An 18,413-nucleotide genomic window follows, 5' to 3' on the forward strand; every position below is an offset into this window, starting at 1 on the left:
AATCCCATGAGAGACACATTAAAGTCGAAGAACTGTCAGTTTGTTTTCAGGGAAACTGCTTAGTCAAAGCTGTCACTCTCAGTTGATTCCTGTTTGTCTTCCAACTTGATTCCTACTCTCTGAACCTGAAAGACACAGGAAATAAACAGACAGGCAGGAAGGTCACAGTTCATGTGGCGTCCCAGTTAAGACTGTGACCTGATCCTGCTGGTCGCCACCACAGTCCCCATAACAGGAAGGGGTGGACTGACAGCAGGGGAAGTGGACAGGGACGAGGCAGGAGGTGAAGGCACGGGGTATCACTGAGCGATGTGATGTGAGAAGCACGCATCAGGACTATGCACACCACACAGAAGCACACATTCAAGATTCGATGGAAACCTGCAACTAGAGCGCACTCATCCTGGTAAACAAGCAGTGAAGTCCCTTAGAGATATTTTCAACCACTGTGTACAACTACTGTTTCATTACCATGTGTAAGGAAATATTTTGTGATGCTCCAGTATGCTGTATTCTTGTTGTCATCTCAGTTTATCACAGGATTCCTATAAAACTAAGTGAGCAGCCCACTCTTCTCTAGTAATTTATCACAGAATCAGCAGTTTATCATTGGGTCTTTGTGCGAAGAAGCTGGCAACCCACTCAGCTGTGCTCTGTATTTAGACAAACAGTAGACAAAGATGGAAAGCACAACATAAATCTCTGGTGAGATTGTAATATTTATCTGGGAACTACTGTTGCAATTTTTGGTAGCAGTGCAGACTTTGATTCAGTTAATATCCAACTATGCTTTCAGTTCTGTAAAGGAGATGAATATCCGATGCAGGTTTTTTTTTCCCCCTCCTCTGAAAGAGTAGATAAATTATTAAATACTCTCTGTTATACACACACACACCAATGCAATCGCTTGTTTTACATTTTATATTTGTGCTTATTTGACTGTGAGTGTTTTCACTTTGACATGAAAGTTATTTTTTTAAGTTCTTGTCTAAAACGTCTAATTATATTGATCATGAATCTATGCTTACAAGCAATTAAAGGGAAGAACTTCCAGGGGGGTGAATTCTTTTTGCAGGCACTTAACTGTATATAGTTATAAATGAGGTCAGAGGAAACAGATCTGCGTCATTATGGACAAAATTGCACCTTCAACTGTCAACATCTTCTTGTTTTGTGTTTCCAGGTGTCCTTCTTCCTCTTCATTGTGTTTGTTGTTTACACCATGCTGCCCTTCTCCATGAGAGGGGCAATTATCGCCAGCGGCATCACCTGTTTCTCGCACACTGTCACCCTCAGCATCTGTCTGACCTCCACTGTGACAGAACTGGAACCTCTCATCTGGCAGGTAAGACACATTTGTCCCATCTCAGACCTTTGGACATACAGGTTAACCTGACTATTGAAATATACATTTTGCACCACTTCCTGCCACTGCCGCAGGTGTATCTGAGAAGGCTCTGCTGTGAGCTCCCTGTTGTGGTCGTCTGAATGCCGTAATAATTCCACTTTTGCATTATTAGTGAAGATGCAGGGGTTAGCTTCTCAATTTTACAAGGCTGTTCTGTGCATGATTAAAAATGATGAGGTGCAACGTTTCAATAAAGTCTGGGTTGTAAAACAGTGAACCTGCCCTGTGTTATTGTGACACTGCACATTCAGCAGAGCCTCCAGAGTAACATGAACTGCCTTTCAATGTACTCACGGAGTAGCTCTTAAAAACTGGCTCTAACTGAGTGGACTCTTGATTCAGTAACACAAACAAAGGCTCACCACGGATGAATAAGATAGAAATACAATCTGTAAACCTCAATGAAAATGGAGAAATGTGCCAAATAATACACGAAGTAAAGTAGAATTTATTTTGCATCTCTTTCGTTTACTTCTGAGGCTCACACACACACACACACACACACACACACACACACACACACACACACACACACACACACACACACACACACACACACACACATGTTTGTACTTCTATCTTAGTGAGGACATCCATAGGCGTAATGCATTTCCTAGAGCCTTACCCTAACCTTAACTATCACAACTGATTGCCTAAACTTAATCCTTACCCTAACCCTAACCAAACCTCAATTCATACCTGTTCTCTAAAAACAAGTCTTCACCCTCAAACATGGCAGTTTCAAAGTGAGGACCGGCCAAAATGTCCTCACTTTGTAAAAATGTCCTCACTTTGATAGTTAAATGCAGAAACTGGTACTCACCATGTAGCAAGTACAAGAACACACACACACACACACACACACACACACACACACACACACACACACACACACATGTTTGTACTTCTATCTTAGTGAGGACATCCATAGGCGTAATGCATTTCCTAGAGCCTTACCCTAACCTTAACCATCACAACTGATCGCCTAACCCTAATCCTTACCCTAACCCTAACCAAACCTCAATTCATACCTGTTCTCTAAAAACAAGTCTTCACCCTCAAACATGGCTGTTTCAAAGTGAGGACCGGCCAAAATGTCCTCACTTTGTAAAAATGTCCTCACTTTGATAGTTAAATGCAGAAAATGGTTCTCACAATGTAGCAAGTACAAGAACACACGCACACACACACTGACTTCTTCTAATCAACCATCAAAGAAAACACACTGATAGCGCTGTAATCACTACAGTCTGTCTTCTCTCTAACACACATGCACAGTGGAAAAGTACACCAACAATAAAACATGCTCTAAGACACCCATTGCCCTTGGATACGGCACCAAGGACAACCTATTGATATGCAGGTCCACATTTTAAAGAGATTGAGTTTGACATAAGGGTGGAAAGCGCTGTGGAACTGTGTGCTTTTGCCTGGTTTGACAGGGCACTAGTATAGACCTAAGTGGAAGGTCGTATAGGGGAAAATTACAGTGTCATATCTGGAACATGCGTCACCCCCGAACGGTTTTTTTAATGGGTTATTCTTCGTGTGTGTGCGTGTGTGTGTGTGTGTGTGTGTGTGTGTGTGTGTGCGCGTCTTGCATGTGGCAGATCCTAGCCAATGTAATCATCTTCATGTGTGGTAACCTGGCCGGAGCATATCACAAGCACCTGATGGACCTGGCACTCAAACAGACCTATCAAGACACCTGCAACTGCATCAAGTCGCCCATCAAGCTGGAGTTTGAAAAGCACCAACAGGTACACAGTATGAGAGAGCCAGATTTCAAATAATGAGGACATGAAGTCTTAAAGGGAGAGTTTGGTTTCTTTGAAGTGGAATCGTATAAGATAATTATCATTGGTCAGTGTATTACCAACGGTAGATTATACTCAGTTTGGCCCAAGTCCGAACAAGTGTATATCGTATTGTAAATCTGAATCAATTAAAGTGTATTTGTAATATATGCCCTCCTTTACCATGAGGCACTGAAGCAGCTATATCACTTTCTTCAAAGACACTATACTTTATGATACAAAAACAGGACTTTTACTTCCCAAAACACAGTAGTCTTTTGCTATTGTCTGACTTTGCTGGTGTGTGACTTTAATGTTTTAACACTTTGCTTCAGATCTAACGAACTGATAACTCCAAAACTATATGTTTAGCCACTCAGAGTCACACTGTTGTAGATCAGCAACTCCCATATTCTATGACATAAAACTACTGTTTTTATCAGCAGATGCTGGTGACTTTCAGGAGATCATACAGTGATGCAGCTGCTTCAGAATCCATTTATAAATGGTTGTCTGAAATACTCTAATTATAGCCTACACTTCGGTGATTTTTTTTTTTTGAGCTGAGCCATTTTTCGGAGACCGAAATACGTTTTGTTGCTGACCCGATGCACACAAGTTCATCTCTTAGCTTCCGTGCAGGTCCTCCTGTTTGCTTCGCCACACACTGGCCAACATCTACTGTACACTGATTGTAGATACACACCTCACACAGCAACTATCAGGATGCATGTGGTATGTGAACTTAACAGCTGGTGTTGAGGCTTTAATACGGTTGCTGTGGACTGAAACTCATACTTTTACAAAACAAGCATTTTTGTCCTTTCCATGTCAGTGAGTCCACTGGTCCACTGCTTTGGCCCAGAATTAAAGGCCTTAACATCTTTTGGATGGATTGTTCGAGTTTAGAAGATGCGCAGTTTCTCATCTTGTGCCACCATCAAGTCAAAATTATAAACCTGCTAAACCTGTGACATTTACATCATTGTGTAAAGCGCTTAAAAGCAAAAGGTATCATGCTAACATTATAAATTAAAATGGTGACCATGATTATTGTCTGAACTCTACTCTTCTAAACATTAGTGTGATAGCAGTGAGCTCAGTCCTGACAGATGTGAAGCTTTCCACAGCCGCTGGCCTGGCTGCAGCTTCTTTTTGTTCTTCTCATTGCTTGTGTAGAGTTACTTGTGCCCAAATTTAATTATCCATGTATTGCCAAAATATGTCACTTCCCAGTTTTGTCGGGGATGAGGCGTTGGTAAGTCAGTCATGTCGAAAGTGGCATTATGCAGTGACATTTGCTTGACATTAGCGACTTTGCCTTGACATTAGCCATTCTTTCCAACCAGGGAAATGACACATTAAATTAGACATTAATAACTGGTGGTTCACTCAGCAGAGATTCACCGTGACTTAAACAAGGCGGAAAAAAAATTAAAATTGAGGCTAATTTCGTTACTAATGGTGAAATATAGTTGTAAAAAATATTATAACTTCTGGATTTATATGATAGATTCATTCATTATTTGTTATTGTAGTGATTTGTTCTACAGGTGGGTCCAACAATCTTACATCTCGAAGTTTATCCTATTTGTTGCCATATGTTTCTTTTTGCCATGTGTTCGGGTGCACACGTGCCGCTTCAAACTAAACAGTGCCAGCTCTCATTCATCCGCTTAACAGAGTTCACATTAGTTCATTAATCAAACACATGATTAATAACAGTACATCTCTTCAGGCTATTATACCCTCTCTGCATACTCACAGCAGACTGTTCGTATCGCTTCAGTGCTGAATAAGTAAATAAGAGCAGGAGGTGTTGGTTTCTATTTTTAGTGCACCCCCCTCCATCGCTTTTCTCTACTTAATTTGCTGCTGTGTTTTAGGAAATGAGCCCGTGGTGTGTGAACAATGTAATGACCCTCTCTGCTGTGAGCTGCATTTATGAGTCACACCCCCTCAGGCAGCTATTCGCTCTCTCGAATATGCACACACACCCACACACATGCCCACACGCTCGCACACGCACACCAAAATCGCCCTCAAACAGCCCTCCGACCGAAGTGTAAGGCGCTGAATTACAGCAAAAAGTTACATGGTTGCACAGCAGCTATGAGTGATGGATCTTGCATCTCTGGTTTTCCATTTTTCTTAGACCTGAGCATTTGCAATGAAACTTGACATGTCAGCTTTCCAAAACATCATATTCAGCTTCAGAATCTCAGAGTCAAGCAGCAAAGACTTCTGTGTGTATGCTGAGCTTTGTGCAACAACAATGTAGCGTACAAAAATCAGACAGAGAGAGATCCACTAAAGACGACGTGGCAAAGACGCTCACCGCATTTCAACCACCGCCACCTTCTTATTATTATGGGGTATTCCTGCAAATGTAGCTATGCAGTGTTCACACACTGCATATATTACTCACTGAGTCATATGTCTATTTACCACCTTCAACTGAAAGCAACTAGTTTGCGCCACTCCTCTGTTAGAGGGTGAAGGGGAAATGACAGATTGGAGTGGAAATCGGTGACGCACATTGAGTAAACCTACAATATAAATGACGCTACAGAAATAGGTCTTAGACATTTCCTTTCATTTTCACCTTAATCACCTATTAATAAGCACAGAATCATAAGCAGTCTGAAAATTTGCAGAACTTGCTCCATTGCTTTCCCCCGCCGAGCTGCACATCTGAAAATCTGCCTGAGCCGCTCTTCTGTGCTTCACTTTGGCTTCCTGTGCTCAGAGCTGAAAAATTAGCCCCAATGAAACATCATTAAGTTGTCATCATTAAGGGGATGTAAAAATAGAACAGAATAGAATGTGAATGTGGATCGTGTGGTCATATGAAAGCTGTTCATCTGTATATTTCAGTGTACTAATCCTGCAAAATAGCTTATTCATCATCATCAAACTTTATTACAGACACAGGGTCCAGACAAATAAAAACAACAAAACAACACAGAAGAAAACACTACAGCAGACAACTGTACCAGTGACTGCAGTCAATAAAAACATAACGTTTTTTTTTTTTTGTTCACACCATACAGTCTCTCAGGCTAAGACTGTATGGTGTGAACAAAAACGTTATGTTTTTATTTTATCAGGCAGTACTGGAGAGCTTAATCCGCTATGGGATGTCAGCCTGGTATGGAAACCTGACTGTAAAGATGAAAAGCAAACTGGCTCATTTGGTGCACACGGCCATGAAGGTGATGGGGAAAAATGACTACCAATCCTTGCAGTCCATTTATGAGCAAACGGTTCTAAGGCAAGCTCAGAGGATAGTGACTGAACCGTCACATATCCTTCATACAGAAAACAAGCTCCTTCCCTCAGGCAGACGGTACAGAGTCCCCAACTGCAGACTCAACCGTTTTAAGAACTCATTTGTTCCCACCTCCATCAAACTCCTAAACAATGCTGCTTAGGCCGAAGATTGTGCAATTATTTTTATTTTTAATTTTTTATAGCGTATGTTTGTGTCATGTGTGACCTTCGGGACATGTGCAATACTGTTTTATGTGCAATACTGTTTTTTTTAATTTTTTTTTATGTGTTTTATGTGCAATACTGCTTTTATGTAGCCTAGCCGCGCTAGACAACCCACGGCAACGAATTTAATTCTCTGCCAGGGTGGGTCTAGTTACCCTCCATAAGGCTCGAGGCTGGATTCTCCTAAAACTGGCCAGACCAATCACCATGAAGTGTAGAGTCAGAAGGCGGGCGTAACTAAGTGACGACAGAGGCGTGCCGATTCTGACAGAAACAACCGACGCACAATATCTTTCGACTTGGCTTTGGCCACAGCCCTTAAAGATTTGAAGCTAAAATTCAACTTGAAAGATAAACAAAGGACGGCACTGAAGTGTTTCATTGAGAAGAAAGACGTATTTGGACTTATGCCGACGGGATATGGCAAATCCTTAATATACCAGTTGGCTCCGCTGGTTGGGAAGCTAATGGGACTTAGCCACACAATCCGCCGGTGCTCTCGGAACCACGTCAGCCTATTCGTTGCGTTGATTGGTTGTATACCTACCCAATTGCTGCAGAGGGATTTGATAGGCAACCTTTTAGCCCGCCTCCCTCCCTGTCGAGCTTCCCTAGACCCTTGTGCCGTCAGAAACATGGGATCTAGCATGGCTAGGCTAGCTTTTATGTGTTTTATGCACAATATTGTTTTTTTATGTGTCTTATGTGCAAAATTGTTTTTATGTGTTTTTTGTGCAATACTGGTAGCACAGCTCTGAGTCAAGACAAATTTCCCCAAGTGGGACAATAAAGTATATTGAATTGAATTGAATTGACGCCACAGTTCAGACTGGTAGCGTGTGGCATCTAATATTCCAATTAGTTATATAATGGACTAGTTCATCCAATGCCCTATTTGTCATGCATGTATTTCATTGGAAAATCCCTTTGATTAAACCTCTAAAATCAAGCTTCTTGCCCTAATTGTAACTCCACACTGTTGTCTAGTCTAGATGAATTCCCTGCTTCTGCCTCCAGGCATTTCTCCCCTCTCACTTCAGCTCAAACACTGTAAAACAACTCTACACTACAGAATGACAAGTTGTGATGTTGAAATAATTCAGCCATAAGTACAAGAGGAATAATGAGAATAAGGGGATTGGTTCCTTAGTTTGTTGTGTATAAACCCCACAGGACGTCATTGATACACTGCAGGTTCAGAGGAAATGCTCAGCCATGGTGTTGATGGCTTATTTGGCTCATGATGTGTCGTGTAGCACATAAAAACACAATATGGACCCATAAGGAGTGTAAAAGACTTGATTTTCCTTAAACATCATTGAGTAAAGCGCTGTGTTACTGCTGCTGTGGAAACTAACTAGAATGGTGCTCAAAGTGTGGTGCTCCATCAAAGCCTGTGCTCTATTTCACAGTTTCTAAGACAGTTATTCATATAGTTTCTAGGTAAACCTGCTTACAAACATACACATGTACACCTGGGCGAAGAATATTTACCTGTATCTTAATGTGTAGTTGTAGTTGTAGCAGTTGTGTGTTTACAAGAATTTTTGCATGGCAAAAAAAATGACAGTAATGGCAGCATCTCTCTCAATTTTTTACATTTCCAATTCGAAAAATTATCCAATCTGTGCCTCAAAAGCTGTGATCTGCTCCGATTCTGCTCACACCATGTGTTTTCTTGACAAATTAATCTAAATAGAATACGTTCTCAATATAATAGCTCAGAAAGTCAAGGATCCCACAGATTTAGCAAAGTTTGTGTTTGAACTTGCCGGAATTATTCACCCTTAAAGTGCAAATCCAATTACCGCCTGCCTTGCCTGGCTTTGACCCCCATCTCCCCCTCTTCCTGCTCTAGGAGCGTTTACTGTTATCCTTACTGCCTGCTCATATAGCCAGAGTAATGAAAGCTGAGATCATCCAGAGGCTGCAGGGACCAAACTCTGGTCGAACTGAGAGCACCAACAACTTCCACAACCTCTACGTGCAGCGGCACACCAATGTCAGGTAAGGCTCCTTCTCCCCAATCTTTGCCTCCTCGTAATAAAGGTTATTATTTTCTGCTCTCATCTCCGAGCTTGATTGCTCCTGTTCCTTCCCGCCCTCCCCTTCATCACTACGCATCCCTCCTCTTCTTTTGTCCTCGCCTGTCTACCTGCTCTTACATTTGGATGGCTCCTATACTCAGTGCTCTTCTCATCCTCTATCATTTCCCTTTAATTCAGTGCCTCCTCGTCTCTCCCTTCCTTTCTCGCCATCTTCTCTACATCCCATCTTCTTGTTCCCTTTCATAGCCATGGCCAAATTCAATTCAGAGTTAATCCACATCCATTGTACTCTGAGGTCACTTTGCCAAATGAAGAGGAGCCCATGTCCTCTGTCCTCCTCTATACTGTGGGGGTTATAGTTATAGAGCAAAGCCCACAAATCCAGTCTTACCATGAGAGCCTCTCCATCGAATGTCCTCTAAAAATCTGTCATGATGGAGCTTCACAGGAGAAGCATCGCTGTGTCTCATTTAGTGGGACTCGGTGTGTGGCTGAATGTGTGCATGTGTGTGTCCTCGTGTTGATCTGCCTATTATCCTTCCAATAATGGCAAATTCTCACATGGTCTGGCTCGCGGTGAGGGAGGAGAAGAGGGGCAATTTCTCCAGAACAAAGAGCAGACACCCAAGGACAGGTGGCGATGTGGTTTTTACTGGGATCCTCCTCGACCTCTCCTGTCAGTTTTCCAGCTGTAATCATTCGTGTGACTGGACTTTATACTGCTCGTTTTCTTTAAGAAATGGTCATAGATTTGTAGAAGCATTGTTATATCACTGAAAAAGAGAGATGTAAAAATGCAAATCTGAAATGCAAAATATAACAGGGTATTAGGTACAGTTAGCTTGCACTAATACAGCCTAAGACAACAACCACAAAATGCATTAATTAAACTGTACTTTGGAGGATGTAGTGTCTTGTGCTGTAAGTCTGGATTACATTTTACAGAGGTTCTAATAATTTGCAGTCCTCTGTTAAATTTATTGTACAAAGATTTTCACTAGTACTCAACTGGTTATTAAATCCAATATTGAAAAATGTTCTAATTATTGACATTATTTATTTTCTGTACTGATTCCCCATACAATAAATGAATCTAAAATTGCTCTTGATTTAGTGTAATCTAAGTCACAGATCAAGGGGGAGAGTCTTAGACTTGACCGTGTGCTTTTGCGCTGTAAAACAATACAACAGTACTAATTGTGTTTTTGGTTGTTTCTTGTGCTTTTTTTCTGCAGTATTCTCTATGCAGACATTGTGGGCTTCACCAGGCTGGCCAGTGACTGCTCTCCAGGTGAACTGGTGCACATGCTGAATGAACTTTTTGGTAAATTTGACCAGATTGCAAAGGTAAGTAATAACAAGCCCAGCTTCGTGTATATATATGCACAAATACACTCTGTATGTTTGAAAAAAATTATAGAAGAAATAGATGAAAGGATTGAAAAGAAAATGATCTCATTCCATAAAACACACTTTACAGCAATATTCATTTCTTTCCATCCATCCATTTTCTTCTGCTTATCCGGTAGCTTGGAAAATCCAAACTGAATCTCCATGTAATCTCCTATCTCCATGTTAGGAGATACAGGAGAGTCAGTTTGGCATTGTGCAAATAGAATCGCGTTTCCCTCCCGGTACAGTTTGGTACGACCAATCATAGCACGGGAGGTGGGAGTTAATGCTGCGTCATCTTCAGCGCCTGGATTACCCATAAAGATGATGCCGGAGGAGGAGGAGGGGGGCCACCACCGTAAAACAAGAAGGACAGAGAGAGAGAGGAGGGGGGCCAAAGCGAATCTTTTTGTGGTCTCTTGGCGTTTTGGATGGCGTTAGTCGTTGCCTCTTTTCACTTGACGTTTCCGACGATGAGGAGGCAGTGGATGACTCGTTACTTTCGGCTTCTTGCCATTGTTTGTACAGAGGGAAATCCCGTTCCAAACGTGTGAGTAAATTTAAGCAACTTTTACACATACGCACCGACTTGGTTTGGCTCCGATTTAAAGTTATTCCTAACACCGCTAATCGTTCGGAAGGAGTCTTTTGTTGCGTAGCCTTTTCAGAAATAAGTGTTGTACTTGAGAGTACCCCATGTATTCGCTGATTTTTGTGACAAAAACGGCAGTAATCATTCACCGCGACGCTTTCTCGACTGCATGCCATTGTTGTTTGGACTACATGGACTTCAAGGTCGATTTGTTTGTGCGTCACATCCATGTTACGCTGATTGGTTCTTTCTCGTTCAAGCTGCATTCGTTAGCCCCTCCTTTTTGAAATCGTCTCGTATCATCGCAATGCCAGACTGCCTTTATTTGTATTTATATTAATACATAAATAAAGTCAGTCTGGAGTTTCCAGGCTTTCCAACTTATCCGGGTCAGAAAGGCAGCAGGTGAAGCACCTCATTCCAGAGATCTCTGCCCTTAGGAACGCTCTGAAGTTCCTCCTAGGAGATCCTGAAGCTTCCCCAGGCCAGATGAGATATATAATCTCCCTAGCTATTCTTGGTCTACCATGGGGTCTCCTCCCATCAAACCTCCAAAGGAAGTTGCCCAAGAGGCGTCATGATCAGATGTCTAAACCACCTCGCCTGGCTCCTTTCAATGTGAAGATGCAGTGATTTTACTCAAGCTTCCTCTGTATGTCCAAAATCCTGAGCCTGTCCACCCTATGGAGGAAACTCACTTCAGTCTCTTGTACCTGTGATCTCATTCTTTCTGCTACTACCCAGAGCTTATAACCATAGTTTAGGGTTGGAACATAGATTGACTGGTAAATCAAGAGGTTTGCCTTCCAGCTTAGCGCCTTCCTAACCATGACGTTCTGGTCCAATCCCCACATTTCTGCTGAAGTTGTACCACCTGTCCATCTCACTTTCCATTTTCTCGTCACTTGTGAACAAGATCCCGAGATACTTGAAGTCCTTTGCTTGGGGCAGCACCTTCCCATAACCCAGAGGGAGCGATCAACTGGTTTCTAGCAGAGAACCATGGCCTCAGACTTGAAGGTGCTGACTCTCATCCGAGCTTTATCACAGTCTGATAAAGCCAACAGAACCATGGCGTCCACATAGTTATCTCTTTTTTCAGTCCAATGAAATCCATTCTTTGGGGAAAAATAACCAATTTTCCTCTAAAAAAAAATCCATGTGTTGAATTGCAGTTTCCTTTACTATGTGATCTTTGTACTCCCCCTGAATGAGGCACACAAAGTATTGAAAACACCTAAACCGGTCTATTACTGTACAACCACAAAATACACTTTTGAATACAATCAAATATTTAAAGAAAAATTTTTTTTGTCTTTTAAACTATGTTTTAATATCTAAACTTTATTTTCAAGTTTATGGTTTTATCACCTCTAGGTCTTTTGAGGCCCAGTAAGACTTTATTTTATTTAACGGCTTTTGGATAAATAAACCAGTAATAATCATATAAACCAGGAAAATAATGCATCGTTAAACCTTCAATTTATAAAGCCGCCAGGGGTCCAACCAATCTAGCCGTTAAAAACCCCATGATGCCAGCCCTTGTTGTTTTAAGGTACCATGTGGCATTTCAATCAAGAAATAATTTGGATGTAATGGAAAAAATAATGGATGTTGACGACATAAAACAATTTTTCTGGGTTCACATGTAGTGCTTTCAGCTAGTGTTGTCTGAAGTCTAAACTAATTCATCAAATTAAATGGGTTAATTATAAAACAGCAGGGATGAGAGAGGAATGTCTGTCTTGTCTTCGATCATTTAAAGCGTGGCCTTAAAATACATTTTGTCTGTCCTGCGGCCTCTGTTGGCCTTCCTGCCGTACCTTACCGGAGCGCTGAGCGAGTGTGGGCTGGTCAGAGTGTATCTCGTGGTCTCATGGGTGCTCGGCTATATGGGTCTAAACAGCTGAGTCAGGCGCTATCAGCTTCGTGTCCAGCAGCTCTGTCCTCCCTTCTGACGAAGCTGCTGTTATATAAACCCAGTCCAACGATGAGCTGTTGCACATCCCACATGTGGAATAAGAGCTAATGTGTTGTGTGTGGGTGTATGATTTCGGGCTTGATAGATAGGACTGTGTTTGCATGAGGACTGGAAAGAGGTAAGAAACAAACACAATAGTTTACCGTTACTAAAGATACTGATAATCTTGGGCAAATATTTGAGATTGATTGTAAATGCACCTTGCTTCTTTCTCTTTTTTGCCTTTCTTTTAGGAAAACGAGTGTATGCGAATCAAGATCCTGGGAGACTGTTATTACTGTGTGTCTGGTCTGCCTGAGTCGCTGCCTCATCACGCCAGGAACTGCGTGAAGATGGGCCTGGATATGTGTGAGGCCATCAAGTAAAATACCAGATCTCTGCCTCCCTTTCTTTCTCTTTCCCTCTCTATCGCTCTCTCACACACACATACACACTTAAATGGAAACACAAACACAAACAAACACACGCCTGTCAAACAGATTGAGCAGAGGGAATGCCAGACTTGATTCCAGCTCTGTTTGAACTCTAGAGTAAACACAGTGTGAATGCAATATGATAAGCCTGCCGAATGAACACATAAAAATGCAAACAAATGAAAAAATATTCTTTGCTAGCCTGGTCTCTTCCCTTCCTCTGCTCTCTGTGTCTTTCACTAATGCATGGACACACACCAAGTTTTATCGACCAGCATGTTGGCTTGCCAGCACTGTACTTTAATCACAATCAGATTAAAGACGCCCCCTGGTGTCATCCACCTGTGACACGATGAAGCAGAGTCTGGATATCACTGCTGTCAGAGGATTTTCCAACCAACCAGAATTAAATTGTGGAGGGAACACTCAGTCAAGGGCACACGCAATCTGATGAGTTTTTGAGCTTAAGAGGTGTGTTTTTCGCCTTTTGAAGACTAACCCAGCTGCTTCCACCTGCTTCCACCACATCCTATCTCTAGAGGCCTGTACTATGTGGAGGGATTTGGGGTTAGCGAGGTAACTTCAAGTTTCATTTTGGACTTTCAGGGCGATGACAGCGGTTCACTTCTTCCCAGGTTACACTGATGTGGTGCTTATCTTCTATAGCTAACCTGCTGTAGTGCTCAGATCCACACATATAAAAACACTGCTTTCTGACCAGTCAGCTCTTGGAAAATGAAATGAAACACATAGACTCTCAGTGGTGGGAATTCCAGCCTTCCGTTCTTCCTTTTTTTTCCCAATTGACAGCAAGAAATTTCAAAGCCATGCTATCTTCAATCATTCTACCTCCTAAACAGAGACGTGTAAAGCACTAAAGCCCTGTACTTGTTGAACTGATTTGCAGAAAGCCTACTTATTAGTTTGAATGATGTTGGTCTTTACTTGCCCTCCAAAACATTTAACACTTGACAGCTTTCCTTCCTACTTTGGCTGCAGCAGCTATAGTTTATTCTTATTGTGAAAACTATGCGGCTCTACAATACTCCATGCTCGCCTTTGGTCATGTGGTGCCAACCCCCTTTTTTTTACTTACACATTCATAGCTAAGTTCAGAAATCTCGGGTTGACTTACTGAGGTCGTAACCTAGCCTAGCCGCGCTAGACAACCCACGGCAACAAATTTAATTCTCTGCCAGGGTGGGTCTAGTTACCCTCCATAAGGCTCGAGGCTGGATTCTCCTAAAACTGGCCGGACCAATCACCATGAAGTGTAGAGTCAGAAGGCGGGCGTAACGAAGTGACGACAGAGGCTGACGACTCTGACAGAAACAACCAGCACACAATAAACAGTTATCTTTCGACTCGGCTTTCGCCACAGCCCTTAAAGATTTGAAGCTAAAATTCAACTTGAAAGATAAACAAAGGACGGCACTTAAGTGTTTCATTGAGAAGAAAGACGTATTTGGACTTATGCCGACGGGATATGGCAAATCCTTAATATACCAGTTGGCTCCGCTGGTTGGGAAGCTAATGGGACTTAGCCACAATCCGCCGGTGCTCTCGGAACCACGTCAGCCTATTCGTTGCACTGATTGGTTGTATACCTACCCAATTGCTGCAGAGGGATTTGATAGACAACCTTTTAGCCCGCCTCCCTCCCTGTCGAGCTTCCCTAGACCCTTGTGCTGTCAGAAACATGGGTATCGCGTGGCTAGGCTAGTCGTAACCAGCTTCAGCCTGTAGGCGGCATAAGCGGTTGAACAGATATTCCACTTGTCACAAGGCTGCAGATTTGACCCCTCGGTCCCTCCATGTGCTGAAATGTGCACGGCAGTCCATGACGGTAAAACCCAAGTCAGCTGGCGAGCACCTTCCATGGCAGTTCTACCATCATTTATGTATGAATGGGTCAGTAGGAAAAACATTGTAAAGCACTTTATGCAACCAAGCAAAGGTTAAAAGGTGCTATAAAAGTTTGCATTTACCTCGTGTGACTGCTTAGCCTAATGGCGGTTGTTAGGCGCAGGGAGATAACAGCCATCCTGGATATGCTGAACTTCATAGTACAGGCCTCAGCTGTGTACTCAACTCTACAAATAATATTCACCTTCTTATCTCACTTTTGGAAGGAAAGCAAACAAGTGCTTCTCCTTTAAAGTCTATTCTGTCTGCTCTTCACGCGCCACAGGAAGGTCCGAGATGCCACCGGAGTCGATATCAACATGCGTGTGGGCGTCCATTCGGGAAATGTCCTCTGTGGTGTGATCGGCCTCCGGAAGTGGCAGTACGATGTGTGGTCGCATGATGTAACGCTTGCCAATCACATGGAGGCTGGAGGTGTACCTGGGTAAGACTTTAAAGAATGCTTACGGTGATGTGACTGCTGTTACAGTGCGACTTTGGAAACCCTTGTAGGCGTTGCGCGGCTGGCACACAGTAAATGTTCCCTGCTGAAATACTAAGTCGCTGTACATCAGGAAATGCATATATTTTCAGAGGGACGAGGAGCATGATATATGTCTGTCCCAATTCTGCCTGTTATGAGCATTTTAGTCAATTATCGCTGCCTCATTTGACCAAGCAGCTCTACATTTGTTATGTGGCCATTAGGTCTGCCATCCGAGCACTGCAACAAGCTTGGGAAAATTGGCTGGTGGTTATGTGCATGCTACTCTGAAAATAAGCTCTCTAGTGCCACAGCATTGTCTCACTGGGCTGCTAATGGTTTGGCTCTTGTTATGTCTGCTGAAAGCTGTCTGAAAAATATGGCCCCTGAAAAAAACATATTGCCAACTCCTTCCGTCTCTCTTTGCAAGGGACACAAAGCTCTACTGCAAGTTAGTGTAGCTGTGAAGCCGGAAAATAAACAGCATGTTTCAGAGAACTGTCAGTGACGCAAGTGCTTCACCTCTCATCGTCTGTTCAAATACTCGTCTCCAGGAGGGTTCACATCTCTTCAGTGACGCTGGAGCATTTGAAAGGCTCGTACAAGGTGGAGCCTGGAGATGGACAGAGCAGAGATTCCTACCTCAAAGAGCATAAAGTGGTCACCTACCTGGTCATCAACCCAAAGGTCAGAAATCATCACTGACATGCCTTTAGATATGTTTATATATACGGTCAGTTAGAAAGCAATGTTGAAGAAGTAGAGGAGCAGCAGTGTGGACTTACTTGGATTATTAGCTTTTCTTTATTTGTTCAGTCATTAGCATGTTTGACATCACTAAAAGCAAGTCAAGAATTACCCTTGACTTGCTTTTATGTAGTAACCCAAGGAGCTTTTTAGTTGTTTTATTCATTTTGCTCTTGACTTCATACAGGTTTTGCCATTTTCTGGTTCCACACTATAAAATGCCACCTTTATTTTTAGGTTATGAAACAACTGAAGGATAATCACCATCATTTTTCAGTTGGATCTTATTGCAGTAGTTGTACATATGAAGCTGATCAAGGAAAATACATGGTGGTACATTTAGAAAAGTGAAATAAACAAAGTAAGAGGAATATCTGAAACAATAATACATATCGGGGTAATGCAGTGCGGGCCACAGTACAGAATTTTTGCCATTATCTATTACGCAGATATTTTCCATCTCATTTTCACCAATTGTCAAAACTGTTATATTTCCCCACCTGATTGCAGAGAATATGGGGTCTCTACTGTAATGAACATATGATTGTATGTGGTCCACCACCTAACGATCTTAGTTTAGCATGCCACTATTTGCTATTTAACAGTAAACAGTAAGAAGAAAAGTACTCAAAGAACTCAGTACTCCTCTAAGGCTGCTCCGCCTTTGTATGGTTTCCAACAGTCCGCAGCAGTGGATTTTGTAGTAGGATCGCAATCATGGGACTGTCAGAAGGGAGCTGCTGTAGTGTTCACTTGTTGTCATAGTTACAGTGACGCCGTGCCACTATCTCGCAATGATCCAGACTATAAGCCGCATCACTGCCAAAATCTAATCAGATGGTCCTTGTGTCATTTCTGACAGGCTGATTGGAATGTGAATGGTTGAGCAGGTATTTGGTCATTCTAGAAAAAAAAGTCAAATCTTTGACATCTTTTTGAGAATAAGAATTTTGTCTATATAGTCCGTTTAAAAACAGAGAGGATATCCAGAAGCCAACACCAGGCAGTAAGGCCAAATATAACTAAATTAAGAATGAGTTAAAACAAGAGGACAGAAGATGCAAAATGTAAACGATCAATGTATATAAAAGAGTAAAAACAATAATCACATTAAAACCAATACAAACCCTGTCAATTATATAATCTGTGATCCAGTTTGAATATACAGCAGCATGTAGTCAGTTTGCAGCAGCAGTATCTTTACACAGTGTGTATTTTGGGTCATGACTTGACCTTTGATGTAGGGGGCGGCATGGCTCAGTGGGTAGAGTGGCCGTCTTGTAACTAGAAGGTTGCTGGTTCGATCCTCAGCCCGTCGTGCTCATTTCAAGGTGTCCCTGAGCAAGCACCTAACCCCTAATTGCTCCTGATGGGTCGTGGTTAGCGCCTTGCATGGCAGCTTCCGCCGTGTGTGTGAATGTGTGAATGTGACATATCATGTGAAGCGCTATATAAATACAACCATTGACCATTCATTTTGTGGAGTCAGATTCCAAAAACATGAGGGTCTGTTTTCAGCACTGTGGATGACATGCCAGCTTTACAAACATTTGGACATGTCACGACAAGAGCACAGTGCTAATCAATACTGGCGATGTCAAGCACAAGAAAATGATATAGTGTACCTGTGATGACATGCTATCAAAGGAACAGCATTTCTGCAGGTGTTCGGTCAAGCTCTCGAGTCAGAGCCGTTTATATTTGAAGTCCTCTTTCTCGACTTGAAGCATTGTAAATGGATTGTGACATTGCGCAGCTCCTCCTGTCAAACTGGGCCGATTAAGGACATTTAAGGGATCTATTTCTTCTGTGAACTGTCTGCTGAGAACATTTCTATATAGAACTTGCTGCCGGCATCCAGACTGAGTTCTGTGTTTATGGCTTGGCAAATGAAAAACCCATACTTAACAGTCCCCTGCCTTCCTAATCCCTCCATGAATTGGCGAAGATGCACCCACTTCCCTAAAAATCAGTGAGAAGACTTTCCCTTTTCTTCCTTCAGGCATAATGTGTTCGCTATCTACTTGCTTCATTGACCTCAGGGCTCTCAGAGGAGCACTGGCACGCTTTTTCTAAAGAATTAAGGCCTTTTAGTGCATGTTTGGAAATGCAATTAACTACACAAAAAGGCACAGTTTCTTTACCGCAT

The 18,413-nt window shown here is 42.3% G+C and overlaps 1 protein-coding gene across 2 annotated transcripts in view; it reads left to right on the forward strand.

Annotated features, from left to right (window-relative positions):
• Positions 1 to 18,413, forward strand: part of adcy2b (adenylate cyclase 2b (brain)) — a 70,958-nt gene that overhangs the window by 14,196 nt on the left and 38,349 nt on the right. For both annotated transcript variants that reach the window (XM_022205385.2, XM_022205384.2), the window contains exons 3-9: positions 1,184 to 1,345; positions 3,019 to 3,168; positions 8,561 to 8,709; positions 9,986 to 10,097; positions 12,949 to 13,076; positions 15,320 to 15,478; positions 16,072 to 16,204. In XM_022205385.2, coding sequence (XP_022061077.1) covers positions 1,184 to 1,345; positions 3,019 to 3,168; positions 8,561 to 8,709; positions 9,986 to 10,097; positions 12,949 to 13,076; positions 15,320 to 15,478; positions 16,072 to 16,204 — 993 coding nt within the window. The remainder of the gene's footprint in view (positions 1 to 1,183; positions 1,346 to 3,018; positions 3,169 to 8,560; positions 8,710 to 9,985; positions 10,098 to 12,948; positions 13,077 to 15,319; positions 15,479 to 16,071; positions 16,205 to 18,413) is intronic.

This window comes from Acanthochromis polyacanthus, chromosome 11 (genome assembly GCF_021347895.1).
Source record: "Acanthochromis polyacanthus isolate Apoly-LR-REF ecotype Palm Island chromosome 11, KAUST_Apoly_ChrSc, whole genome shotgun sequence".
Lineage (NCBI taxonomy): Eukaryota > Metazoa > Chordata > Actinopteri > Pomacentridae > Acanthochromis > Acanthochromis polyacanthus.